A 26599-nucleotide genomic window follows, 5' to 3' on the forward strand; every position below is an offset into this window, starting at 1 on the left:
AGAGTCTCTCTCTGTCACTCAGGCTGGAGTGCAGTGGTGTGATCTCTGCTCACTGCAACCTTTGCTTCCCTGGTTCAAGTGATTCTCCTGTCTCAGCCTCCGGAGTAGGTAGGATTACAGGCATGTGTCACTACACCTGGCTAAGTTTCATATTTTTAGTAGAGGCGGGGTTTCTCCATGTTGGCCAGGCTGATCTCGAACTCCTGATCTCAGGTGATCCACCTGCCTCTGCCTCCCAAAGTTCTGGGATTGCAGGTGTGAGCCACTGTGCCTGGCCAGTAATAATACTCTTACCTTCTCTTTTCTAATTCCATTTTATTATTCAATTTCTTTTTCTATTCTTTCCTTTTTTTTTTTTTTTTTTTGAGACAGAGTCTTGCTCTGTACTCCAAGCTGGAGTACAGTGCCGTGATCTCCACTCACTGCAACCTCTGCCTCCTGGGTTCAAGTGATTCTCCAGCCTTGGCCTCTCGAGTACCTGGGACTACAGGCATACGTCACCATGCCCAGATAATTTTTGTATTTTCAGTAGAGACAGGGTTTCACCATGTTGGCCAGGCTGATCTCCAACTTCTGACCTCAGGTGATCTGCCTGCCTTGGCCTTCCAAAGTCCTGGGATTATAGGTGTGAGCCACTGTGCCCAGCCTCTTTCCTTTTTCTTTTTTTCAGACAGAGTCTCACTGTGTTGCTCAGGCTGTAGTGCAGTGGTGCGATGATGGCTCACTGCAGGCTCCATCTCCCTCAAGGGATCCTCCCATTTCAGCCTCCCGAGTAGCTGGGACCACAGGTGCATGCCACCATGCCTGGCTATGTTTTTGTGTATTTTTTTGTAAAAACGAGGTTTTACCATGTTGCCTAGGTTAGTCTCAAACTCCTTAGGCTCAAGCAATCCTCCTGCCTCCACCTCACAAGGTATTGGGATTACATGTGTGAGCCAACACGCCTGGCCAAATTTTTGTGTTTTTTTGTAGAGACGGTGTTTCACCATATTGCACAGGATGGTCTGAAACTTCTGGGCTTTAGCAATCTGTCTGCTGCAGCCTCCCAAAGTGCCAAGATTACAGGTGTGAGCCACCACACCCAGCCCTCTTTTTCTAAGCTAATTGTATTGGTAAGTATCTTAAAGTGGGGTTAGCTGGTAGACATGTATCTTAGTTCATCCAGGCAGCTATAACAAAATACCATAGACTGGGCAGCTTAAACCATAAACATTGATTTCTCACAGCTCTGAAGGCTGGAGAGTCCAATATCAAGGTGCCAGTAGATTCCATGTCTAATGAGGACTCTTCCTGGTTTGCAGACGGCTACCTTCTTAATGCCTCTTCACATGGCACAGAGACAGGGCTCTGGTCTCCTCTTCTTTTGTGAGGGGCACTAATCCCATTGTGAGGACTCCATCTTTATTTCTCATCTAAATGTAATCACCTCCCAAGGCCCACCTCTAGACACCAACACACTGGGGACTAGGGCTTCGACACACAGGGTACGCACATTCAATCCACATTGGCATGCTTGTCTTTTCTGTGCTCTTTCCCTGGAAAGTGGCTTTTGTAAGCCTTGGCTCCTAATCAGCTCCACCAGGCAGCACCCCCAGGACCATACACAGGGCATGGCACACATAATAGGCATTTTGGAGGCTTTTGCCTAATTATGAGAGTGACTGCAAAAGAGGGCAAGTGGCCGGGCACAGTGGCTCACGCCTGTAATCCCAGCACTTTGGGAGGCCGAGGCTGGTGGATCACGAGGTCAAGAGATCGAGACCATCCTGATCAACAAGTTGAAACCCCGTCTCTACTAAAAATACAAAAATTAGCTGGGCATGGTGGCGCGTGCCTGTAGTCCCAGCTACTCGGGAGGCTGAGGCAGGAGAATTGCTTGAACCCAGGAAGCGGAGGTTGCGGTGAGCCGAGATCGTGCCATTGCACTCCAGTCTGGGTAACAACAGCGAAACTCCGTCTCAAAAAAAAAAAAACAAAAAAGAGGGCAAGTGTTGGCTGGGCATGGTGGCTCACTCCTGTAATCCCAGCACTTTGGGAGACCAAGGCAGCCGGATCACCTGAGGTCGGGAGTTTGAGACCAGCCTGACCCACATGGAGAAACCCCGTCTCTATGAAAAATACAAAATTAGCCAGGCATGGTGGTGCATGCCTGTAATTCCAGCTACTCAGGAGGTTAAGGCAGAAGAAATGCTTGAACCTGGGAGGCAGAGGTTGTGGTGAGCCAAGATTGCGTCATTGTACTGAAAAAAAAAAGAAAAGAGGGCAAGTGTCTGTGCCAGGTCTTCCACAGAAATCATTGTAATAGCTAATTAGATATTGAACACATTCTATGTGTCAGGCACTTTACAAATATGACTTCATGGTTTCCTCACAATGAGCCCCAAATTATGTAGGAACAATCACACCAATTTCCATTTCCCGAGGCTGCATGGCTAGGAGTTGCAAGCTGGCCTTTGAACCTGGCATTTTGGCCTCAGGCTACCTGTAGTTTTTTTTTTTTTTCTTTTGAGATGGAGTTTTGCTCTTGTTGCCCAGGCTGGAGTGCAATGGCTTGATCTCAGCTCACTGCAACCTCCACCTCCCTGGTTCAAGCGATTCTCCTACCTCAGCCTATCAAGTAGCTGGGATTACAGGCATGTGCCACCACACGCAGGTAATTTTGTACTTTTAGTAGAGATGGGGGTTTCACCATGTTGGCCAGGCTAGTCTCTAACTCCTGACCTCAGGTGGTCCACCCTCCTTGGCCCCCCAGAGTGTTGGAATTAAAGGCATGAGCCATCGTGCCAGGCCCCACTTGTATTTTTTGACTACTCTGTGATGCTTCTGCTTCCGTGGAGGCTCCAAGATGTAGGTGATGAGGTCATAGGTTGCTCTCTGACCCTGTGTTGCTTTGGGCCGTGGAGTCATTGGCATGGCGGGCAGGGCACCAGAGGTAGGTTCTGACACCTCTCTCCTGAACCGTGAGCATCCAGCTTTGCTGCACTCACTTGCTGTGTGGCCTTAGGCAAGGTTTTAGTTTCTCTGAACCCTGATTCCACCTGTAAAGTGGGTGCAGTTACAGTGCCTGCTTCACTCTGCTACTGGGACAATTATGAGCCACCGGGCGCAGTGGCTCATGCCTGTAATCCCAACAGTTTGGGAGGCCAAGGCGGCCAGATCATGAGGTCAAGAGATTGAGACCATCCTGGCAAACATGGTGAAACCCCGTCTCTACTAAAAACGCAAAAATTAGCTGGGCGAGGTGGCACACACCTGTAGTCCCAGCTACTCGGGAGGCTGAGACAGGAGAATCACTCAAACCTAGGACTCGGAGGTTGCAGCGATGCAGTGAGCAGGATTGTGCTACTGCACTCCAGCCTGGCAACAGAGTCAGACTCCGTCTGAAAAAAAAAAAAAGAACGAACTGTGTGTAAAGTGCCCAGCTTTCTGCTTGGCATTCAAGGCCCTGCCACTGCCTCCTCTTATTCCCTGGAATGATAATCACAGCAGTAAACATTGTGTGCTATTGATTGCACACTTACTCTTTTCCTGCCACACGGACTCTCACTCGTACTTTTCAGTTGTTCGGTTTCTATCCCCATTTTAAAGGGGAGGAAACTGACAGGCAAAGTGACTTGCACAGGAAATTTAGCTGGTAAGATGTGCAGCCAGGAATCGAACCCAGGTTTCACTGGAGTTCTCACTCTCAACTCTTAAGCTCCTGGCCTGCTCTCTGCCTTTGGAAGAGGTAGACATGATGTTCTGCTGAATCAGGAAGGAAGGGGCTGGTGTGTAGTGGCTGAACAGCAGTGTGTTCTGAGCATCTGTGAGCCGGAAGGTGAGAGAGAGTGTGTGATGCCCTGTGGTCGGGCAGATCACTGTGGGAGGCTGGGACATGCTGTGGGAGGAGGATGGGGCATGCCGTGGGAGGATGGGGCACACTGTGGGAGGATGGGACACACCCACACCGTGGGAGGAAGGGACAGGCCATGGGAGGATGGGACACGATGTGGGAGGATGGGACATGCCATGGGAGAAGGGGACAGGCTGTGGGAGGATGGGACACGCTGTGGGAGGAAAGGACATGCTGTGGGAGGATGGGACAGGCCGAGGGAGGAAGGGACACACCATAGGAGATAGCAGCAACACCAACTGCAGGGCTGGCTGGACCCAGGTGACAGCTTTAGGCCTCATCCACAAGGTAATGATGGGAAGCACTTGAAAATTTTTAGAAAATTCTCATTTTAGAAAATCATGACAAAGTCATTTCTAAATGTCAGATGATACAGGGTGTAAAGTGAAAAAGGGATTTTCCTCTCCCCATCCCACACTTTTGAGATGAAGCATTGTGATGAATTTGGAATCCTTCCAGAGCTTTCTTTAAGCTTTTTTTAAATTTTTAATTTTATGGGTACGTAGTAGGTGTATGTATTTATGGGGTACATGACATATCTTGATAGAGGCATACATTGTATAATAATCACATCAGGGTAAATGGGGTATCTGTCGCCTCAAGCATCTATCATTTCTTTGTGTTACAGACAATCCAATTCTATTCTTTTAGTTTTTTTTTTTTTTTGAGACAGGGTCTTGCTCTGTCGCCCAGGCAGAGTGCATGTGTGTGTGCAATTTTCTTTCTTTGTTTTTTCTTTGAGACAGGGTCTCATTCTGTCACCCGGTCTGGAGTGCAGTGACATGATGATAGCTCACTGCAGCCTCAAACTCCAGGGCTCAAGTGATCCTCCCACCTCAGCCTCCCAAGTAGCTAAGACTACAGGCTAATTTTTAATGTTTTATAGAGACAGGGTCTCACTATCTTGCTGAGGCTCGGTTTTCTTTACAGAGATAATAGAAGCTCATGTTGGCTACGGGCCAGGCACCACGCTAAGCCCGTTCGCATTATCATGTCTGATTGCTCACAACCCTAAGCATTGTCCCCATTTTCCAGAGGTGGAAACTGAGGCCCGATCTGCCCAGAGGAGATTCTTTTCATGTAGCAGTGTGCTGGGAGGCTCTCCTCTGGCCACCCAGGCTCTGAGTGTTTGTAATGGCTGCACTGCTGTCCACCTTTATTTAACCACCCTCTCTGAGGAGCACATAGGCTGTTAGTGACTTTCTGTGGAGAAATTTTTGTTTTCGAGATGGAATTTCGCTCTTGTTTCCCAGGCTGGAGTGCAATGGTGCGATCTTGGCCCACCTCCACCTCCCAGGTTCAAGTGATTCTCCTGCCTCAGTCTCCTGAGTAGCTGGGATTACAGGCATGCACCACCACAATGGGCTAATTTTGTATTTTTCGTAGAGATGGGGTTTCACCATGTTGGTCAGGCTGGTCTCAAACTCCCAACCTCAGGTGATCTGGCTGCCTCGGCCTCCCAAAGGGCTGGGATTACAGGTCTGAGTCATGGCGCCTGGCTTTCCATGGAGAGTTTGAAGCCGGAGAGGTCCGGTTGACTGTGAGGTTTACAGAGGCACCTCCTGCTGTGGCGGGAGGGTGGACTGGAGGGGCCCACACTGCTGTGTCTGGGCCCAGGACCGCAGGGCTCTGGCATGTAGGGCTGCAGATAGACTGGGTGGCTGGGAGGGAAGCACTGGAGGAAGCCTCAGGAGTTGCCCCAGGGCCCCCCATGGGCAGAGCCCGCACAGGACTTGGCAATGGCAGGTCTCTGTGAATACCTGGGGAATGACTGGGGTGGGACGTGAGTGGTGGCACTGTCAGTGATGGGGGTGGGGGTGGGGTGGGATGCAGGCTTAGCGGGAAGGGCTAGGCCACCTGGGGACCTGCTGAGCTCAAGGCCTTGGGAGCACTGAGGGCAAAGTTCTTATGGCAGCTACCTGGCACCCTTGAGGGGTGAGCCATAGCGCAGGCCCCTGTCTGCTGGGGAGTCCGGAGCCTGAGGTGAGGAGTGGCTTCCCAAAGGAAAGGGGCTGTCTTTCCCTGGGAACCTCAGGCAGCCCCAGTGAGGGACCCCACTGCTTCCCCTTGATGCCCACAAGGATTTATCTCTACGTTGGAGGCTGCAAGTGGCGGAAGAGATGCGGGGGGGTCAGCCCCTCTCCAAGGAGCAACTCATGGTGACTTGGCGGTTGGGTCCCAGAACCAGGAAGCCCCAGGATAGGGCTCTGCATCAGGGAGGAGAGCGGTCTCTCCTGGGGTCCCACAGCATGGAAGTAGCCCCTGAGACTAACTCCCATCCTCACTGAGTTATTGTGTGGACAGCAGTGCAGCTTTCGAGACCATTCTGGCCAATATGGTGAAACCCCGTCTCTACTAAAAATATAAAAAAGATTAGCCGGGTGTGGTAGCGGGTGCCTGTAATCCCAACTACTTGGGAGGCTGAGGCAGGAGAATCACTTGAACCCAGGAGGCGGAGGTTACAGTGAGCCAAGAGCGCACCATTGCACTCTAGCCTGGGTGACAGAGCGAGACTGTCTCAAAAAAAAAGAAAAAAAAAAAAAAAAAAGGAAAAAAGAAAGAAAGGAAAAAAAAGAAAAAGAACAAGCGATCAGAGTGGCCTGAGAAGATGCTCCGATCACACTAACGCACTGTTAAGTGGAAGGAGGAGGTGGCAGTGTAGAATCTCCTCTGGGCATCTTGACGACCTGTTTCCTCATCTGGAAAGTGGAGGCCACAATGCTACCCACATGACCCTCAGCGGGCCATCCTTGCTCAAGCGTGTTCTGCCCAGAGCTTTCTCAGGCTTTCTCTTGGAGCAGGGTGGGCTGCTTTATCCACTCACCCCTCTGCCAAGGCCATCTGCCTGCTTTCTGAGAGAGAGGCCCTGGGGGTAGGAGGTGGGGCCTGTGAAATCCCCCCCCCCCCGCCAGAGCCCTTGAGCAGCTCTTGATTCCTGCCTGCCCAGTGTGGTTCCCTGGCCCCTTTTCACTCTCACCCATGCTGTGTGACCTCAGGCAAGTTCTTCAACCTCTCTGTCTCAATTTCCTCAACAGTAAGATAAAGACATAATCAGTATTTACCTCTTAGATTATCATGAGGAGCCAATGAGTCAATGTTTGCAAAGTGCTTAGAGCAAGGTCCAATTCATGGTCTGAGCTCTGGGAGTATTTGAACACCATGGGATGATGTTGAGTCTTTTCAGTGTGGCATTGCAGGAACAATGCAGGATGCAAATTATACATCCATGCTCATGTAGTCTTTTGTCTATTCTGCAAATATTTCCAGAGCACCTGGTGGGTGTCAGGCCCATCTTGGCCTCTGGGGGCGTGGAGATGGGTCCCGCTGGCCCTGCCAGCAGGGAGTGCACAGTTGAGAGCAGTGGGTGGATCCCAGCTTGCTGATAGTCACGTGCTGCTGAGATGCTGGAAGGAAACGCATCAGCACACCCAGGTGGTTGTCTTCTAGGGGCAGAATTATTGGCATTTTTATTTTATTTTATTTTTGAGGTGGAGTCTTGCTCTGTGGCCGGGCTGGAGCGCAGTGGCGCAATCTTGGCTCACCGTAACCTCTGTGTCCCAGGTTTAAGCGATTCTCCTGCCCCAGCCTCCCGAGTAGCTGAGACTACATGCACGCGTCACCAAACCTGGCTAATTTTTGTATTTTTAGTAGAGACAGGGTTTCACCATGTTGGTCAGGCTGGTCTTGATCTCTTGACCTTGTGATCCGCCCGCCTTGGCCTCCCAAAGTGCTGGGATTACAGGTGTGAGCTACTGTGTCTGGCCTTTATTTTCTTCTTGTCTTCCTGTAATTCCCAAAGAGTTTACTCTGAATGATAAAGTTACCATTTATGGAGGCCTGGCAACAGCTCCGCGCTGTCCTGAGCATGTTCCATGTACTTTTCTCAGGGATTCTCCCAGCATCCCTGTGACATGGGTGTTGTTATTCCCAATTGACAGAGAGGAAAACGGAGGCGAAGGGCGGCAGGCCAGGATTCACACTCTGGCTCTTAACCTCGACCTGGCTGCCTCTCCACAAACACCAGGATCAACCACCAAGACCAAAAAAACAGTCTCACAAACCAACAAACACTGCACTTGGTGGCTCACGTCCCCTGAGCTTGGTCTTAAAGGTCCCTGTTATGTTTTTTCTGAGTGCCCCAGTGAGGATGGTCTTCATGTTTGTGTAAGAGCTTAGGGGCCGGGGCTGTGTCTTTTCTTCTTGTCCCTTCCAAGAGGGAACATGTATCCCTGATACTGTAAGGGCCCTTAAAGTCTAGCTCTGGCTTTCTGTCTCCTTTCATGGCACATCAGCCAACTACCTATTCCCCAGTCTTCGATTACCTCCAGTGACAGGGAGCTCACTTCTCAACATTTACTGTATTCTAAAGAAAGTTCAGGCTCATAGATAGTTCTTCCTAGGTTAAATTTTTTTTTTTTTTTAAATTTGCTTCCTCTCAAAGTCTCATAAACAAGTCACCTGCTTTGGGGTCCTGAGGCAGGACCTGGCTGATTCGTCTCTATATCCCCTAGAGTGAAGAGCACAGGGCCTGTTAGTAGGTGCTATAAATGCTGCACTAGAAAGCAAGTGGCTAGGGGGCGGGCTGGTTGGGCCCCCATCAAGCCTCAGGCTGCAGGTAACCAGGTCAGCAGGTCCTGTGGGATGCCAGCTGGGTGCGTGCTGATGGGCACCGTGACCTCAATGGAATAGGTTGCCATGGAAACTGGCTCTCCTTGTCCCAAGGTCCATTGACTTGTTCCTCAGGAGACCATGGTAATCTCCTGGGCTGTTGGGCAGGTCTCCCCAGGATCTCCCCAACCCCACATTCTCTGAGCTGGGTGGTCCCCAGGGAGCATGCAAGCTGTACTCCCATTGTGCAGCTGGGCAGCTTCAGGCCCCAAAAGCGCAGGGACAGGCTGAAGTTCACACAGGCAGGGGCTGTCTCATAGCTGGGCAGAGGGCATCTCATAGCTGGGCAGGGGGGGCCGTCTCATAGCTGGGCAGGGGGGCCGTCTCATAGCTGGGCAGGGGGGCCGTCTCATAGCTGGGCAGAGGGCCTCTCATAGCTGGGCAGGGGTCGTCTCATAGCTGGGCCAGGCACTCAGTGCAAACAGCCTTGCCCAAGGAACCAGCCTGTCAGGGGGTGTTTTCCCCACTCATGGGTTCTCAGAGGAAATTCTGGACCAATTCCTAGGCCTTTTGCCTCCCCAGAGAATCATGTGAACCCGCCTCCCTGGTGCGTCCAGAATCACACAGTATCAATAACAGCTGAGGCGCAGGGTGACCTTCAAGGCTCTAGCACCCTAGGGGACCTCATGCATTTACCACAATGACCCCATTGCTACAGATGGGGAAGCAGGGCACGGAGAGAAGTTAGGTCACGAGCCTAAGGTCACACAGTTGTTTGGGGGTGGAGCCAGGATCTGAATGTGGATAGCCCAGCTTCAGAGCCCACGCTCACCACCATGCCATACCCTGCCTCGCTCTTGCTTTGAGAGGGCTGAAAATGCTTTGGGAGGGGTGAAGGATATTTCAGGTCTGGGATGCTCTTAGCACTGGGCCTGCCAGAGCCACAGCCTGATGGCAGTGATCACAGAGTGGGCACCATTATGATTTCTCCTTCCAGTGACATCCTCAAAACAGCACTGAGATGTCTGCTTTATCCCTGTTTTGCAGATGAGGATGCTGAGGCCCAGAGAGGGGCAGCCACTTGCCTAGGGACACACACAGCGGAGAGAGGTGGAGCAGACCCTCTAGTTTGAGACCGATAACTCCACACCTGGTGTTTGTGCCAAGACCCCAGGCTGTCTCCCAGGTCCTCTGGGACAGCCCCTGCCTTCTACCAGGTGAGGTGATGGCCCCATCAGGGCTCAAAATGGGTGGGGAGACCCCAGCCAATCTGGGTGGGAGCTGGGACCAGCCAGGGCTTGTGGATGGGGAATTGGGAGGCAGGACGGTGGCCGTCAGGGGCTTTTCAACATGGTTTACTCTGTGTTTCCTGTTCTCTGGACCTCCCAGATTTCTGGCTATGAATCTCTTATCTCTTAAATAGTCATTCATTCATTCAGCTGTTTACTGAGCCCCTACTGTGTGCCACACCCCATGCTAGGCACTGGGAGCACAGCAGTGAACAAGCTGAACAAGAGCCCATGACAGGCATCACATAACCACATGAATTAAACAACGAAAACCAAACTGGACCACATGTTCCCAAGGAGAGACAGGTCAGGGGACCCGGTGAAAGGACTTGGGGAACACTGCCCAAGGAGGCGACTTCTGAGTAGAGAATGGAAGGAGGCACCAGTTACCCTGGTGAAGTGGCCAGGGAAGAGCATTTGGGCAGTGGGAACCACATGTGCGAAAGTCTTGTGGCTGCAGTGATCTTCCAGCCATCTCTCCTTCAAACCTGCCGCTATATGGCCACTTTTAGCACCTTTCCTCAGCGTCGGACACATATTTATTCAACGAATCCTCAGTGAGCCCCCTCCATGTGCTAGGTGCCTGGGACACAGGTGTGGGTCAGATACTGTCCCTGACCAGGAGAAAGGGAAACAGTGACTCAGGGAGAGGTGGGTGGGTAAGGTCAGGGCTTCTGATTATGAGGCATTTCTTCCGTTCCTGGCCCTGGATGGAGGAAGCCCTTTATGGATGGATGCCATCCTTAAGCTCATTTTACAGATGAAGATACTGAGGTTCTGAGAGGCCAACTCATCCAAAGAGGCTGGTGCCCACCGCCTTTTTTTTCTTTTTCTTTTTATCTTCCTTTCTTCCCTTTTCTCTTTTCTTTTCTTTCTTGACGGAGTCTTGCTCTGTTGCCCAAGCTGGAGTGCACTGGGAGGATCTTGGCTCACTGCAGCCTCCGTCCCAGGTTCAAGCAATTCTCCTGCCTCAGCCTCCTGAGTAGCTGGGACTACAGGTTCGTGCCACCATGCCCGGCTAGTTTTTGTATTTTTAGTAGAGACAAGGTTTCTGCATGTTGGCCAGGCTGGTCTTGAACTCTAGACCTCAAGTAATCTGCCCACCTCGGCCTCCCAAAGTGCTGGGATTACAGGCGTGAGCCACCGCGCCTGGCCCTGGTGCCCCTCTTTGGGCCTCGTTTTCCCCAGCTGTGGATTGGGTGGGAGGGAGGCCGGCCAAGGGGTCCCGGCAGCCCTGCCTGTCCTAGCGTCTCCTCCACTCCAGGGTCCCCTCTCTCTCCAGCCAGGACCATGGGCAGCAACAAGAGCAAGCCCAAGGATGCCAGCCAGCGGCGCCGCAGCCTGGAGCCCTCCGAGAACGCGCACGGAGCCGGCGGGGGCGCTTTCCCCGCTTCGCAGACCCCCAGCAAGCCAGCCTCGGCCGACGGCCACCGCGGTCCCAGCGCGGCCTTCGCCCCCGCGGCCGCCGAGCCCAAGCTGTTCGGAGGCTTCAACTCCTCGGACACCGTCACCTCCCCGCAGAGGGCGGGCCCGCTGGCCGGTCAGTGCGCGGGCGGCGCAGGGTCCTCGCCCTGCTGGGCCACAGCGGGGCGGCGGCGGCGGCGGCGGGGCGGCGTGCCCGGGATCGCCCCCTCTGTGCGGGCCCTTCTTCCCGCCAGGAGGCTCGCCCCTGGGTGACCTGGGTGTGCCGGGAGGGCCGTGCCCACAGCGAGTTCCCCAGCGCCGCCGCCGCCGCCTTTGGGGTGGAGTAGGCGCAGAGGACGCGGGGACTGGTGGTGGTGTCTTAGTGGGACGTTGAGGCCCAGAGAGGGGGGCGGCGCGGGGACCGGGCCTGAGGCTGCTGCCTGGCGCCCAGGCCTTTTTCGTTGCCCGGGTCCGCCCAGAGGCCCAGAGATGAGTAGGGAAGTGCGACCTGCGTGCGGCGGAGGGGCCGCAGGATTGCTCGGGGAACCGGGCGCCGGCGGCCCGGGTTGGGCCCGCGCCAGGATGCATGCGCCTGTGCGCCCTCTGCTGGCGGTCTGCGGGCACGGCAGCCCCCGTCGAGGGCCGTTTGGAGAGCCGCGTCTGTGGCCCAGACACTCCACGCAGGCTTCACTCAGACCGGTGCACTCTCCCCACACGCTCACACGCGTCTGCACCCCTGCCCCGGACACGCACACGTGCGGAGTGGAGGCAGGGTCACAGACACTCGCAGATACATACCCAAAGCAGACGTACCCAGACGCAAACTCACATGCATAGGTGACCTCACGCTCCTAGAGGAAGACAGACGTACATGCCGTCAGACGCTCATTCAGAGACACACACAGGACACAGACAGGCGCAGCTGGAAATCACCATCGTGGCCGCGCAGACGACAGATGCACACATGTGCATTGAGAACATGCAGGCATGCAGAGACACACTGACAGCCCTGGACCCCTCAGACGCATGCCCAAGTGAGACAGACCCACAGACACACCATTCATTTGTTCAAGTTTAGGTGGAGCCCGACTACGAGCCAGGTCTCCTCTGCTGCCCGGGACCCAGCAGTGCAGACAGAACCCACATGGGGGAGGGAAGCAAAGGGCAGGTGTGCAGGCTGTGCAGGGTGTTAGAAGTGGTGCTGCCGCAAAGGTGCAAAACGGGCAGGGAGGGAGGGAGGACTGGGGGATGTGTGGAGGTGAAGGCTGTAGCTTAAAATGGAGGCATGGGGGGGCTTTTTGAGGGGGCAGTTACTAGGAGCCAAATCTTCCTGGACACCCAGGAGTGCCCAGAGTGACAAGCTTGAGCGAGAGAGCAAGCTTCCCTGGTGCAGTGGTCTTCATTCACTGCTGCATCCAGCCCACAGCTCTCTCTTGAGCACCTACTATGTGCTTGACTCTGGGAACAAAACAGAGATGCTTGCTATTGGGTACTTCTGGTCCTAGAGCAAGACAGGCACCAAACAGATAAGCCAGCACCTAGCACTGCCCAAAGCCCCTGGGGTGCATGCAGACAGGGAGGGACTCTCATGCCCCCACAGGGCCTTGCAGGGATTCGCAGACACACGGATGCGGTGGACACGTGCACAGGTCCATCCTCACTGAACGCGACCGTGTCTTTGGGCTGGGCACTTGTGGCGTGTGGGAGACAAACCCCCACTCCTGGGCTCAGGACCCTCCTGTCCACGCCTTGCCTGGCCGTGGCCCCACTGTTCTGACGTACCCCACCCCTCTCTGCAGGTGGAGTGACCACCTTTGTGGCCCTCTATGACTATGAGTCTAGGACGGAGACAGACCTGTCCTTCAAGAAAGGCGAGCGGCTCCAGATCGTCAACAACACGTGAGTGGCCCCTTCCCCATTGCCCCTCAGGGCTGGGTGCTGGAACCTGAAAGCTGGTGGGGGCTGATGCAGAATCTGCCATCGGGGCAGCGCAGTGCAGAGCCCAGGGCAGCACGGAGGGAGCCAGGCACCTGCTGCTCTCCTGCCCTGGGCAGCACCTGCTGTCTCCCCAGCCTCGGGAAACTCCTCCCAATCCCTGGCTCTCGCTTGCTCTCTCCAGCCCTCTCTCAGCTTCTCCCTCTCTCTGCTTCTCTCTTGCTGGCCCTTAGGAGGAAGGTGGATGTCAGGTGTGTACGTGCTCCGTGGGTGGCGGGCTGGGTGGGTGCTTCTCAGGGGGCGGGGCCGCTGTCTGCATGTGCTTCCTCTCCCTGCCTGTGGTCTCCGGCTCTCTGGCTGCTCCTCACCTCCCAGCTTCTCCTCTCTCCACCACCAGTGTGACCAGGTCCTGGACCGTAACCCCAGGCTGTGATCAGGGGCCCCTCCATTGCGCTCTGCTGCACACTTCCTCCCATCCCCCTCCCTACTCACCCACCCTTCCATTCTGCCCCATCAGCCCACCCAAATGTCTGCTGCATGCAGGCCCCAGTGCTGTGCCCGGGATGGCCTGGGTGGAGAAGGCCTTGGCCACACCCTCCTGGAGCCAGCATGTGGCCAGGGGAACAGCCCATGGCCCCAGTCCTGGCCCTGAGTCGGCAGCCTGGAGTCAGCTTCTGGCACCCCTGCTGTGGGCCTGCCTCTGGTGGTGACCACAGGGACTGGGAGGGTCAAGGGCCTGGAAGGAAAGCCTGAGGTCGTGTGGCAGGTGGAGGTAATGGAAGGGCAGCTTTCGGGAGGGGGCCAGCTGGAGAGGGCTGACGCCTCCACGGGTGTGGAAGGTAGGGAGGTTCTAGAGGGCGGAGGAGACTCGATCCCTGGGTGTCCTTGGAGGCCTGGCTGAGGAAGTTGGGGGTTTCCACTGCCCCCAGCGTGTCTGGCTTGCTCACGCCCCACTTGCCTTGCGCATGCTCTCCCCTTTGCCTGAAATGCCCTTTCTCCGGAGTCTGCCTGGGGAACTCCTGTTCATCACTCAAGATCAGTGCAGGACTGCCTTCTCAGGGAGGCCAAAGGGAACGGAGGTGCCAGGGACCATGCCAGTCGTCTCCACCCGTGTCGTTGTACCGACTCCTGTCTGCAGTCTAGCCAGGGCTGAAGTGACTGGGGAGGGGGCTCTCTCCATTTTGCAGATGAGGAAACTGAGGCTCAGCGATGTGAAGGTCCTTGTCCAAGGTCACACAGCTGCCAAGTAGCAAAGCCAGGACTGGAACTGAAGCAGCAACTTTCTGCCCTCCTCAAGCTGCTCTCCCAGCTCCCCTCCCACCTTGTATGGCAGAATCCTGGTGCCAAGCTGCAGTTTCCTTATTGTCACCAGCTGTTTGTATCTGCCTCCCTGATAAACTGGGAGTGCTGGAGGGCTGCCCCTTGGTGCACCTCACTTCTGGGTCCCCATAGCACCTGTAACTCAGCACAGTGGCAGGGGCCCAGCAGGTGACGAACAGGATCAATAAACAGCAGGGACAAAGTCACTGTTTCTTATGCTCTCTCTGTGAGCCAGGCCCTGTACCAAGTGCTTGAAGTCACATTATTTTGTTTATGCATTCCCATAGCCTGAGAAATGAGAAGTCTTATTTGCACCACTTTACAGATGAGGAAACTGAGGCCCAGAGAGGTGAAATGACTTGTGCAAGGTCACACAGCTAGTAGTGGCAGAGTGGGAAGGCTAGGCTGGTCCTCTGACCTATGGTACTTGCAGGAAGGCTCAGTGGAGGTGCAGCAGAGGGCTTGGGAGGGAGAGGCCCGTGCGGGGAGGGGCGTCAGGAGGATGGCTTTGAAGCATCTCAGGCTGGGGTCACAGCTTGAGCATCGGTGTGGAGGCAGGAAGGGCTCGGAGCACTCTGGTTCGCCTTTTTCACCTGGAGTCCCAGGGCAGCTCCTTGTTTGCCTTTGTCAGGCTCTTTCCCTCTGCTTATCTTGCCTTCCAGTGAGGGTGGGCTGGGGGAGGTTTGGCCGGGAGGCCGGGGCTGCCAGGAGGCCTGGAAGTGATGGAATCTCATTCAGGGAAAATGCCAGGGTAGCTGATTGGGAGATGGTGGTGGGTGGATAGGGAGTCCCATATCACAACCCTCCACTGTTCCTTTGCTTAGAGATGGTGGCTGGGCAAGGCGGCTCATGCCTGTAATCCCAGTCCTTTGGGAGGCTGAGGCAGGAGGATAGTTTGAACCCAGGCATTTGAGATCAGCCTGGGCAACATAGGGAGACCTGGTGTGCACGAAATATAAAAATAAATTAGATGGGTGTGTGGCGTGTGCCAGTGGTCCCAGCTACTCAGCAGGCTGAGGTGGGAGGATTACTTGAGCCAGGAGGTCAAGGCTGCAGTGAGCCATGATTGTGCCACCGCACTCCAGCCTGGGTGACATGTTCGGGTCTCACCTTCACCTGGGGACCACCCTGCACACTCATCCTTCCACCTTCATTGCTCAGGGCCTGTTACTGTGTAGCGCATCCCCCACCCTGTAAGAGTGAGGGGCTTTCTGAATCTAGCACGGAGCCCCAGGCATATGTGGGGCTGGGCCGCTGTCAGGGTGTAGAGAGCCAGAGGAGGAACCCGTCTGTGGTTGGGGTCTGGCCAAGTGGGAGTCCTCGAAGTAGCAGGCCCAGGGACCCCACGCCAGGGATCTTGGTGCCACCTGGCCCTGAGTCCTGGTATTCTGGGTATTGTGTGGCCCTGCACATGGGGAAGCCTTCTGGGGGCTGAGGTCTGACTGCCAGCCTCAAGCTCCCTGACCTGACATCTGAGTCTCTAGGAGTCAGGGCCCCTCTGGGTTCAGTTGCCCACTAAACTGCCTCTTCCTCCCACCTAAATTCCAGAAGCTTCTTTTGGGAATTTTCTGGCAGGTGCTTCTTGGCAACAGTGCCTCAGCTGGCCTCTGCCTCTTTACCCTGGGCATGGCAGCAGGGGGCACGTTGGGAGTCCAGAACCTTGGGGCCCTGCTGTCATGCCCTACTCCAGAGACCTGCCCTGGTTTCACCCCGCCTCACTCCTTCCTCACCCCACAGACTGTGTGCCCCAGGCCTGGGGCCTTGGAAACTTGACCTCCTGGCCACTGCCCGCCTGGCCAGCCTCAGCCGTGGTGCACCAGCTCAGTGGATGTCCCCAGAGAGCTCTCCCAACCAGTCCCAACAGCCCAAGGCTAATGTTAGTGTCCACGCTGGCACACATCCCAGGTTCCAAAGCTGCTGTGCCCCTGAGCCACACACCACCCTGGCTGGACACAAGGATTAGGGTCCCAAAAGAGGATCCTGAGGCTCAGAGAGGTGAGGTCAGTTGCTTAAGGTCACACAGCTGGTGACCAGCAGTTGTGAAAAATCGCAGCTCTGGGACTCTTGGCCCAGCACTTCCTCTTCTTGCCACTAGTGGGAGGCAAGGGGTCGGGCAGGGAATATGGGACTTCCTTCCCTGCTTGCTGCCCGCCTGATGAGGACCAGGCCCCTGGGAAGGCGCTGGATGCAGCAGAACTCCTCAACCTGATGGCTTGATGCTGCTGTGACTGATGACCACAGCCACCGGAGGCAGGTTTGAGCCTCCCAGCCCTTGACATGGGAAGATGGGATTGGTACCTCAATTTCACAGGTCGGCAAACTGAGGCTCAGAGGATCATCACGGTCATTATCTCAGTTTACTCTGAGCCCAGCTTGACACTCACTGTTTACACACTTTGTCTGCAAGGCAGATTCTGTGAATGTTGTCTCCTTTCTACAGATGAGGAAACTAAGACCCAGAGAGGACAGGGTACTTGCCCGAGGTCACACAGCACATCCTTGTTGGAGACTGGGACTGTGCTGCTTTGGTTTTTAAAAACTTTTTGAAAAGTAGGAAGGGACACTGTGAAAATACAGATTTAGTTGTTTTCATTTTTTAGCTAAATCAAGATCTAATAGGTGATGCATGTTGTGCTGGGCCCTGATTGGGCCTTTTTTTTTTTTTTTTTTCGAGACTGAGTCTTGCTCTGTGGCCCAGGCTGGAGTGCAGTGGTGCGATCTTGGCTCACTGCAATCTCTGCCTCCTAGGTTCAAGAGATTCTTCTGCCTCAGCTTCCCAAGTAGCTGAGATTACAGTTGTGTACCACCACGCCCTGCTAATTTTTGTATTTTTTTTTTTTTTTTTTTTGAGACGGAGTTTCGCTGTTGTTACCCAGACTGGAGTGCAATGGCACGATCTTGGCTCGCTGCAACCTCCGCCTTCTGGGTTTAAGCAATTCTCCTGCCTCAGCCTCCTGAGTAGCTGGGATTACAGGCACCCACCACCATGCCCAGCTAATTTTTGTATTTTTAGTAGAGACGGGGTTTCACCTTGTTGACCAGGATGGTCTCGATCTCTTGAACTCCCGGCCTCAAGTCATCTGACCACCTCAGCCTCCAAAAGTGTTGGGATTACAGACACGAGCCCCAGACCCAGCCTGTTCTGGCCTTTTATGTCCTGGGAGGGAGGCATGGCTAACCCTGCAGATGAGGACACTGGGACGGTGAGAGTGGTGTGGAGGGGCCAAGTCACGCAGCCAGTAAGTGGTGAGCTGGGACGGTGTGCAGGGCTGTCCAGCACTGGAGCCACGCCCTCAGACCCCTCTAAATCAGGGGCCAGGCTGAGACTGGAGCTTGGGTCCTTCAGTAAGATTGGAGTGCATCTCCTCTCTATCCACGCACCTTGTGAAATGAAAGCCCCAGACTGGACCATGAAACCCCAGACTCACAGGTGGGCTGATGCTGGGGAGCTGGGAACCCTGCTCGCTGAAGTGTGGGTAGTGTCAGCTGCACTCCTCTCACTCCTGGGCCCTGCTTGGCTGGCCTCCGAGCACAGGCCTCCTGCCAGCCTTCCACTCTGAGTGGGTGCTGGGGACTCCCCAGAGGCCAGCCAGCCTGCAGACTGGCTTTGTCAAGTGGCCTCAGTTTTTAGCATCTGGCCTTAGACCTTGGCCCCTTCCCACGGTGGCCTGTCCTCTGCCTCAGCCCTGCAGCCTCCTCTTTCATCTTCCACTGGCTTTCCCAAAGGTCTCAGCCTCTCTGGGGCCTGGGGAGGTCTCCTGTGCCAGGCTGTGGACACTCAGGGGCCGTGGTTCTTGCTCTTGCTCTGCCATTGATTGACTGTGTGGCTTTGGGCACGTCACTGCCCTGTCTGTGCCTCATTTCCCCCTTTGATAAATGGAGGCTTTGAACTGGAAGATCTTAGAGAGCTGTTTTCTGTGATCTGAGTCCTTGCTTTGTAGCTTTAGGCAAGTCCCTGCACCTCTCTGTGCCTCAGTTTCCCCAGCTCTCTAAAGAAAGTGCTGGCCAGGTGCAGTGGCTCACACCTGTAATCCCAACACTTTGGGAGGCTGAGGTGGGTGGCTCACTTGAGGTCAGGAGTTCGAGACCAGCCTGGCCAACGTAGTGAAACCCCATCTCTACTAAAAATACAAAAATTAGCTGGGTGTGGTGGCGTGTGCCTGTAATCCCATCTGCTCGGGAGGCTGAGGCAGGAGAATCACTTGAACCCAGGATGCAGAGGTTGCAGTGAGCCGAAATTGTGCCACCGCACTCCAGCCTGGGTGTCAGAGCTAGACTCCATCTCAGTCAATCTATCAGTCAATCAAGTGCTGATCTACTCTGGCCTGGTGCTGTGTGTCCCCTGTGCTGATCCCTTGACATCTCCAAGCCACAGTTTCTTCATCTGGGACTTGGGCCCTGCCTTCCTCCCTTGCAGGGTGGCCTGGAGGGTCAGTGGGAGAGACAAGTGTGGACAACCCGGGTGGGTGTACAACAAGGAAATGGGTGGGGATTTGGGGCATCCAAAGGCTTTTTTCCTTGAGGCAGGTCTTGCCCCGTTGCTCCAGGCTCCTCCCTCCAGCGACCCCACGTGGGCTTGTTCCCCGCCTGAGCATGTGCAGCCATCACAATCACAACCCCCCTCACTCCAGCAGGCGGGGACACCACATCCTCTGGCTCACTTCAAGCCATCCATCTGAGCCCCAGGGTCTCAGGTGCGCCCCTGTCTTCTGATAGGTCCTTGGAGAGCTCCCAAGTCCTGCACCCTCCTGGCCTCACCTCTATCTTTTATATGGACTGAAGAATATGGCCAGGGCCAGCTCAGAAGAACTGGGAGCCAGGGATCCAGGTTCAAGTTCAGATTGTGTGACTGTAGGCAAGGGTCTTTCTCTCTCTGGGCCCTGGCATTGGGTGGGGCCACCCTGCCTACTGTGTGTCTTCTCAGGGTCCTGCTGAGGTGCAAAAGTGGCCTTGGATTGAGAAGAGCCCAGCAAGCTGTCAAGCCCTGCTGCATCCTGTAGGGGGCGCCCCTTCTACGTGGGAGTCAGGAGCCCGGGCCTGGCTGTGTGACCTTGAGCAGAGAGGCCTTTGCTTCTCTGCCCTCAGTCTTCCCAGCTGCACAGTGGGAATGAGAGGGGGCTGGACCCTAGTTCTAAGGTCTCCCTGCCCACGGACCTCCCCTCACTCCTTGTGGACCCTGCCCCTGTCCCTTTGGTTGCTTTGGATGCGAGGCCTCTGTGGCTGTCCCCTTGTCACCCGTCCCCAGCACCGCCTGGCTCTCCCGCTCTCTCCCCTGCTCTTTCTGCCACTCCCGCCTCTCACCACCCCCATCTCTGCCTCTTCTCTCCTCTTGGGCTCTCGCTCTCTCCTCCCTCCTCTGTGTCTCTGGACCCCCGCTCCAGCCAGACCTGGTTCACATTCAGATGGCTGCAAAGGTACTTCGGCCCCTCCCCACTCCTGCCCAGGCCCAGGGGACCCGACCATGCCGGGAGCTTCTCCTACCCCATCCCCATCACCCCTCCCCCTCCTCCTCCTCTTCACTTTCGCATAGACGTGCCCTGGGCACCTCACCCCCTTGGACAGGGCTCACTGTGTGACTTTGGGCAAGTCCCAGCCCCCCCTGGCCTCAGTTTCCCCCTGCAGATGGGTAGGCTGCAGGAGGGGGCCTGTAGTTTTCAGCCGAGGAGCCCTTTAGGTGTGACCCATGATTTGGGGTGGAGGCAAGCCTTGCTCTAGTTGGCAGGGTTGGGGCCTGGATGGTCACCGGGTCCCAGCAGGGCCCCTGCTTGTCTCCACCCAGGTCTCACCAGCTCCCAGGAGCGGGCTTCTAATCTCAGGGTGTGGGGAGACTTTGTAGGTCTCACTTGACTTTCTCTCAGGCAGGACTCTTCTATTACAACCTTGCTTGCCCGAAGAGACGGGGCTCCCTCCCTCCCTCCCAAGGCAGCTCTGGGCATCTTGAGATGTCTTGGTGCATCTGAAAGGAAGCGGATTTCTTGCTGCCCTGGGACTCCTCCCCTATGGATTGGAGCCTCAGACTGACCCAGGCCAGTCCTGCCCTGGTCCTAGACAAAGCCCATCTGATCCAACTTTGGCAAAAAGGCGTCTGGGCCAGGGAGGGGAGGAGCTCCAGGCCAGCTGGACCTGGCATGCCTCGGGGACTCACGCTGGCCCCACCACCTCCCTGGGCCTCCCTCGGCCACTAGACCCCGAGCATAGCACCTAGGAGGATGGTGGGCTTGTGGCTGATGGCTCCCTTCTCCTTTCTTTCCTCCTTTTGTCCCTGCTCAGAGAGGGAGACTGGTGGCTGGCCCACTCGCTCAGCACGGGACAGACAGGCTACATCCCCAGCAACTACGTGGCACCCTCCGACTCCATCCAGGCTGAAGAGTAAGTACCGTCTCTGGCTGCCTCTGCCCGTCGTCCTGGGTGCTGCCCATGCAGAGCGCCTCTCCTGGGCTGCCCAGCGCCCCAGACGTATCTGAGGAGAGGTGTTGTGAGTGGCAGAAGCCTGGACCACCAACACCATCCTCTGTCTTCCCACCCCTAGGTGGTATTTTGGCAAGATCACCAGGCGGGAGTCAGAGCGGCTACTGCTCAACGCGGAGAACCCGAGGGGGACATTCCTAGTGCGGGAAAGTGAGACCACGAAAGGTATGCATGCTCCTGCTGGCCAGTGGACACTGAGTTTTCTGTGAGTGGTTTGGGCTAGGTGTTGCAGAATGAGCAGGAGTTGGGCTTGAGGAGTAGGGAGAGAGGGGCCTTCCAGAAGGAGGTAATCAAAGTCAGGGAGGTGCCTCTGAGGAACGCCAAGTAACCCACGATGGCCAGATGGCCAGAGAAAGATGAGGCTTAGCTCTCTGGCCTCAGTATCCTCAGATGAAAGCTGAGCATAGGTTGTCTGGAGATCTGAGTGTCACACGACAGCAGGCTCGTTCTCAGGGTAGGTGCTGCTGCAATGAGCCCCCCTTCTTCTCCTTCCCCGGGGTCACTGGGGCCCACACTGGGTGCTGGGGCCTGGCTTTGCCCTACCCCTCACCACAGTCCTGGTCCCTGCCCCTCTCCTGTCCCTCCCTCAAGCCAGAGAATGAAGACCAGCCCCTTTCTCTCCAGCCCCTCTGAAAGTGGGTTGCAGGCGCCTGTCACCATGGCAACCAGGCTGAGCTGCTTCCTGTGGGCCTGGGGCTCAGCGGGAGGTGGGGAGCAGAGCATCCATGTCGAGCTGAGCCGTGCATTTACAAGCGGTTGTGGGGCTGTGTGTGTGCATGCTGTGTGTACATCTGGGTGTGTGTGTGTGTGTGTGTGTGTGTGTGTGGATGTGGGGCAGAATTGTCTGTGTGTTGCCGTGTGGGAATGGACTGTTGTGGTTTGTCTGGTGCCTGAGGGCCTGGGGAGCGTGTATCTGTGTGAGCCTGTGGTTGCTGTGCCCGGCCATGCCTGTTCGTGTGTGCACATGTGGCCAGGGGTGGCTTCATCCTCAGGCCTGTGGTGTCTACATGCACTAGCCTGGCCATCGGTAGAAAGTCACAGTTGTCCAAGGCAGGCTTTGGTCCTCAGGTGTGGGTTTGAGCCCCAGCCCTGTATCTGGCTTGCTGGGGGACCCCAGGCTAGCCACTGTCCCTCTCTGGACCTCATTTCTTCTGTACACTGCGATTGTAACCTTTGCCTGAAGATTGCAGAGAGGGAGGTCCATGGGCTGCGACAGCTGGTCTTTCTCCCATGCCTGTATACCTCCTGGAGAGGCTCCCGAGAAGGCCCGTCCCTGGCCGCTGGAGCCTCCGCCCCACTTCCAGGGCTCAGCCTTGTTCCCTGATGCCTCTCGGGCGTCTCTTGGCCTCTCGTTCTACCCAGGCCTGCTGGATGGGAGGAAACTTTTGGGCCAAAAGCTTTTCTAGGCTCAAGGGAAAGAGGGGAGGCACCAGAGCTGGCCCCAATTGACTCAGGCAGGCCTCAGGCCATGCCCAGCCCGTGGTCTCTTGCCCACCATGGCCAAAGCCTCTGCAACCACCCCCTCTCGCCTGAACCTTGGCCTGCGTTCAGAAAGTGGGGGGAGCATGGACAGTGACCCTGTGGGCCCACCCAGAGAGGGAAAGCAGTTAGGCCAGGGCACACAGCCACGGGGAGCCACTCACAGGCTCCCAGCAAAGAGTTACTGAGTGCCTGCTGAGTACCAGGCCCTTTAATATGTGGATGCACTGAATCTTCCCAGCCACCCTGGGAGCACTCACGTTGTGCAGAGGGGAAACTGAGCCCAGAGAGGACTGGCCACCCCTCTAAGTCCCACAGCTAGATGTGCACTGGGATTTGAGGTCTTGCCGGGGCTAAGGGGGCGTGCAGGATGTTCCGGTCAAGTACCCCTTGGGTCTCTTGGTCCTACCTCTGTGGCTGCCCTGGGTCGGGCTGCTGAGAGACAGGGAGGGCTGGGGGCTCAACTGCCTGGGCCTCCCTTCCCTCTGGACTCAGGCACAGAATGGTGCCCTGTGGGGGAGAGGGCGTGGTGGTCACGGCTCCTCTCCCTGCCTGCAGGTGCCTACTGCCTCTCAGTGTCCGACTTCGACAACGCCAAGGGCCTCAACGTGAAGCACTACAAGATCCGCAAGCTGGACAGCGGCGGCTTCTATATTACCTCCCGCACCCAGTTCAACAGTCTGCAGCAGCTGGTGGCCTACTACTCCAGTGAGCGCAGCGGCCTCGGCCTCGGAGGGAGGGCGGCCAGGCAGGACCTCAGCTGCAGACCCCAGGGAGGGGCCTTGGAGCCTGGAAGGCCGCTCTTCTGTTAGCCTAAAAGGCCTGGTTTCCTGCTCCCCTCCCTACTTTTTCCTCCCCCTTCCCTTCCTCCCTCCTCCTTTTCTCTCCTTTCCTCTTTCTCTCCTTTCCCCACTGCCCCCCTCCACCCTGCCCCCCTCCTCTCTGTCCCCTCCTCCTTGTTCCCCTCTCTCCTGGCTCCACGCGCCATCCCACTCCCTGTCTTTTTCTGCAGCTGGCTGGTGGGAAGGGGGTTGCCCAGAGGAGCCCCAGAGAGCGGGAAGGGAGGGGACAGAGGCTAGTGTCGTTTGTCTCTGTAGCCCAGGACCGGTCTGAACTGGCTGCTGGGAGAGGAGGAGGGGGTGCCCAGATCAATTGTACAAAGAGCGAGAGAGCGGCAGAGGGAGCTCGTGGGGCTTGCATGCGGGTGAGGGCTTGGGTGTGGGCACTGCCGTGCTTTGACCCACCCACCTGGGCGTCTGGAGCTGACCGAGTGTCAGGGGCCTGTGGGTGCCCGTGGGCCCATGTGTCTGTGGCACGCTTGGCCTCTGTGTGCAGGTGTTGGTCTACTCCACACCCCCAGCCGCCTCTTCCTCTCAGCTGGGCCTCCTGACTTCCTCCCAATCATCCACCACTCTCTGTCCCTTAAGTCACCACTGTGTGCTTCGTTCTGAATCCCATTCCCTCAGATCAGAACCCTCCAGGGGCTGTCTTGGAATCTTGGATTAAAGACTCCTGCCGCCCCTGCACGGTCTAATCCCGACTGCCTTTCTGCCTCCGCTGGTGCTACCCTTCCTCCCCTCTCCCTGGCCTCTGCTTCTCCAGTCCTGCAGCTCTTCTTTTCTCAGAACCTTTGCTTTGGCTGTGGCCTGCCTAGAGGGCTCTTCCCTACTTAACCCCTCACTCTCCTGCCCATCCAAGTGCAGTTGCTGCTTCCTCGAGGAAGCCTCCCAGGACTCCTGCTGTTTCGAGAACAGCTCTCCTCCAGTCACATTCACATCTGTGGTCCTGGGAGGTGATTAGGGAAGTGGGGCTCTTTCCCGGACTATGAGTTCCTGAGGGTAGCAGGTTCCCTGGACTTGCTCCCCACAGGGTCCCTGGCACCCCCTACTGTCTGCTGAATGACTGACTGGATGACTGATGCATAAAGCAGATGCACAGAGCATCGTGGGCCTGTGTGGGGATGCAGCTGTGTAGATGTCTGGCTTTGAGGGCGCCCTGTGTATCCCCTGAAATCAATCTGCTTACGTCTGGTGTATCGAGCAACACACACCGAGGGATAGGGAGTCCCCAGGGCGGAAGCCCCACCTAACTGCACCTCCCTCCTCCTCCTCAGAACATGCCGACGGCCTGTGCCACCGCCTCACCACTGTGTGCCCCACGTCTAAGCCACAGACTCAAGGCCTGGCCAAGGATGCCTGGGAGATCCCTCGGGAGTCACTGCGGCTGGAGGTCAAGCTGGGCCAGGGCTGCTTTGGCGAGGTGTGGATGGGTAAGGCTGACCCCTGCCCTTGGGAGAGGCATCCTACCCCCACCCCGTGTGGCAGCTCCGGGCTCCCTTGGTCCCTTTGCCTTTAGCTGCCTCTGCTGGACAATGGGGTCCTGTTGTAAATCTGGAGCTCCCTGGCAGTGGCTGGCACCGAGTTGGGATGTGGCCCCCCCACATGCTGTGCCCTGGAAGGTGCAAACCACAGCACCTGATTCCAGGATTTGCTGGGTAGTCCGGCCCCTGTGGCCTCACTCAGAGCTTCAGTGCTCCCAACTGTTCATGGGGCTGGTGACAGTGGGACCCATGGGAGGTTGTGGAGACCCTGACCCAGCGCATGTCCACACACCAGCTATTAGCCATGGAGAGAGAAGCCCAGCTTGTGGGAGGGAGTGCTGGGAAGCCTCGGTCTGGCATGTTCTGGGCATGTGAGTGATTTTCTGTCTGACCCTGGAGAAACAGCAAAGGCTGAGCACCACACAGCCCTGACAAAACCCAAGCCCCTCTTCCCCCAGCTGCTTTCTGCTCACACAGTGGGACTCAGGGCCAGGATGGAGGAGGGACAGCAGTTGGAAGCTCATGGCGCTGGTGGGGATCACGGTGTGCTGTTTTCAAGGTGGTTTCATCTGGGTCGCATCTCTACTCAGTCCCACTGCCTCCACTGTCAGCCCTCCGAGGGCTGATGGAGGAAGCAGAGAGGCCTCCTGGGTGGAAGGCATGACCGGGACAGAGGCCTGGAGGCTGGAGGTCAGGCCGTCCAGGAAGGGCTTTGAGCTGGTGAGAGGGGAGGGGGTGAGAAGCCAGGGTGTGGGCACAGCCACAATGTGAGGGTGGAGCAAAACCTGGGCGAATGCACAGCGCCTGCCGTTCTGGTGGCTACAAAGATCATTTCTGGCTTGGTGAGTGGTGATGGCCCTGCGAAGAGCCTCGCTTCCTCCCTGGGTGCTCCAGATTGACTCATGAACTGCCACAGGCAGATCCACAGATGGCCTGAGCCCTACTGGGACAAGAACCTGGATTAAACATGCCGATCGAGGATGCGGCTTCCCCCAAGGCCGCGCAGTTAGAAAATCAGATCATAGCGAAATGATAACCACATTACTTACTGAGCCCTCGCAGTGGGCCTGGCCCAGTGGTGAAAATCTCACTCAATCCTCAGACAGCCTCCCAGGTAGGCGCTACAGAATCCCCATTTTCCAGATGAGATAACTGAAGCTTAGAGAGGGGATCTGACTCTCCCTGGTCTCTCAGCTGGCAGGAGGCAGAGGTGGGAGTCAGGCTCTGGCCAGCCCGAGCTCCCAAGCCCTCGTGCTTAGGACAGTGTCTCACTTTTTGGGGCAGGTGGGCTCCCGAGGTGGCCTCCTGATCTGGTGGCCTCAGCAGCCCCTGGGCCAGCTCCACCCCACCCCAGCCTCCACCAGTGCGCATTGCATTTGCTCACATAGGAGGCTCCTTCAAAGTCCTGTCCAGAGAGAACGTGACCACCCAGGAGTGACAGTGGTTGGGTTGGAACTTGTCCCCTATGTGTCAGGTTAATATGCTGCTTTTTAGGACATTCTTTTTTTTTGAGACAGTCTTATTGTGTCGCCCAGGCTAGAGTGCAGTAGTGCGATCTCGGCTCACCGCAACTCTGCCTCCCGGGCTCAAGCAATTCTCCTGCTTCAGCCTCCCGAGTAACTGGGATTTCAGGCACGCACCACTATTGCCCAGCTAATTTTTGTATTTTTAGTGGAGACGGGGTTTCACCATGTTGGCCAGGCTGGTCTTGAACTCCTAACCTCAAATGATTCACCTGCCTTGGCCTCCCAAAGTGTTGGGCTTACAGGTGTGAGCCACCACACCTGGCCTGGACATACTTAGTAATCATAGTCCCGACAACAGCTACTGGTTCTTGAGCACTTAATCCTAGAAACAGCCCTGTGAAGAGCACCCTGCCATTGT

The 26599-nt window shown here is 56.1% G+C and overlaps 1 protein-coding gene across 31 annotated transcripts in view; it reads left to right on the plus strand.

Annotated features, from left to right (window-relative positions):
* SRC (SRC proto-oncogene, non-receptor tyrosine kinase) overlaps positions 1 to 26599 on the plus strand; it is a 61465-nt gene that overhangs the window by 29236 nt on the left and 5630 nt on the right. For 2 of the 31 annotated variants that reach the window (XM_078371597.1, XM_035298564.3), the window contains 10 exons: positions 3698 to 3817; positions 9548 to 9717; positions 11072 to 11329; positions 12993 to 13092; positions 13362 to 13379; positions 19830 to 19862; positions 20719 to 20817; positions 20978 to 21081; positions 22954 to 23103; positions 24509 to 24664. In XM_078371597.1, coding sequence (XP_078227723.1) covers positions 11080 to 11329; positions 12993 to 13092; positions 13362 to 13379; positions 19830 to 19862; positions 20719 to 20817; positions 20978 to 21081; positions 22954 to 23103; positions 24509 to 24664 — 910 coding nt within the window. In that variant the 5' untranslated portion in view covers positions 3698 to 3817; positions 9548 to 9717; positions 11072 to 11079. Of the gene's footprint in view, positions 1 to 972; positions 1113 to 3697; positions 3818 to 9547; positions 9718 to 9980; positions 10788 to 11071; positions 11330 to 12991; positions 13093 to 13312; positions 13380 to 19829; positions 19863 to 20718; positions 20818 to 20977; positions 21082 to 22953; positions 23104 to 24508; positions 24665 to 26599 lie in introns of those variants that run through there. The other 29 variants (XM_078371606.1, XM_078371601.1, XM_078371614.1 and 26 more) reach the window with 27 other exon arrangements.

This window comes from Callithrix jacchus, chromosome 5 (assembly GCF_049354715.1).
Source record: "Callithrix jacchus isolate 240 chromosome 5, calJac240_pri, whole genome shotgun sequence".
Classification (NCBI taxonomy): Eukaryota; Metazoa; Chordata; class Mammalia; order Primates; family Cebidae; genus Callithrix; species Callithrix jacchus.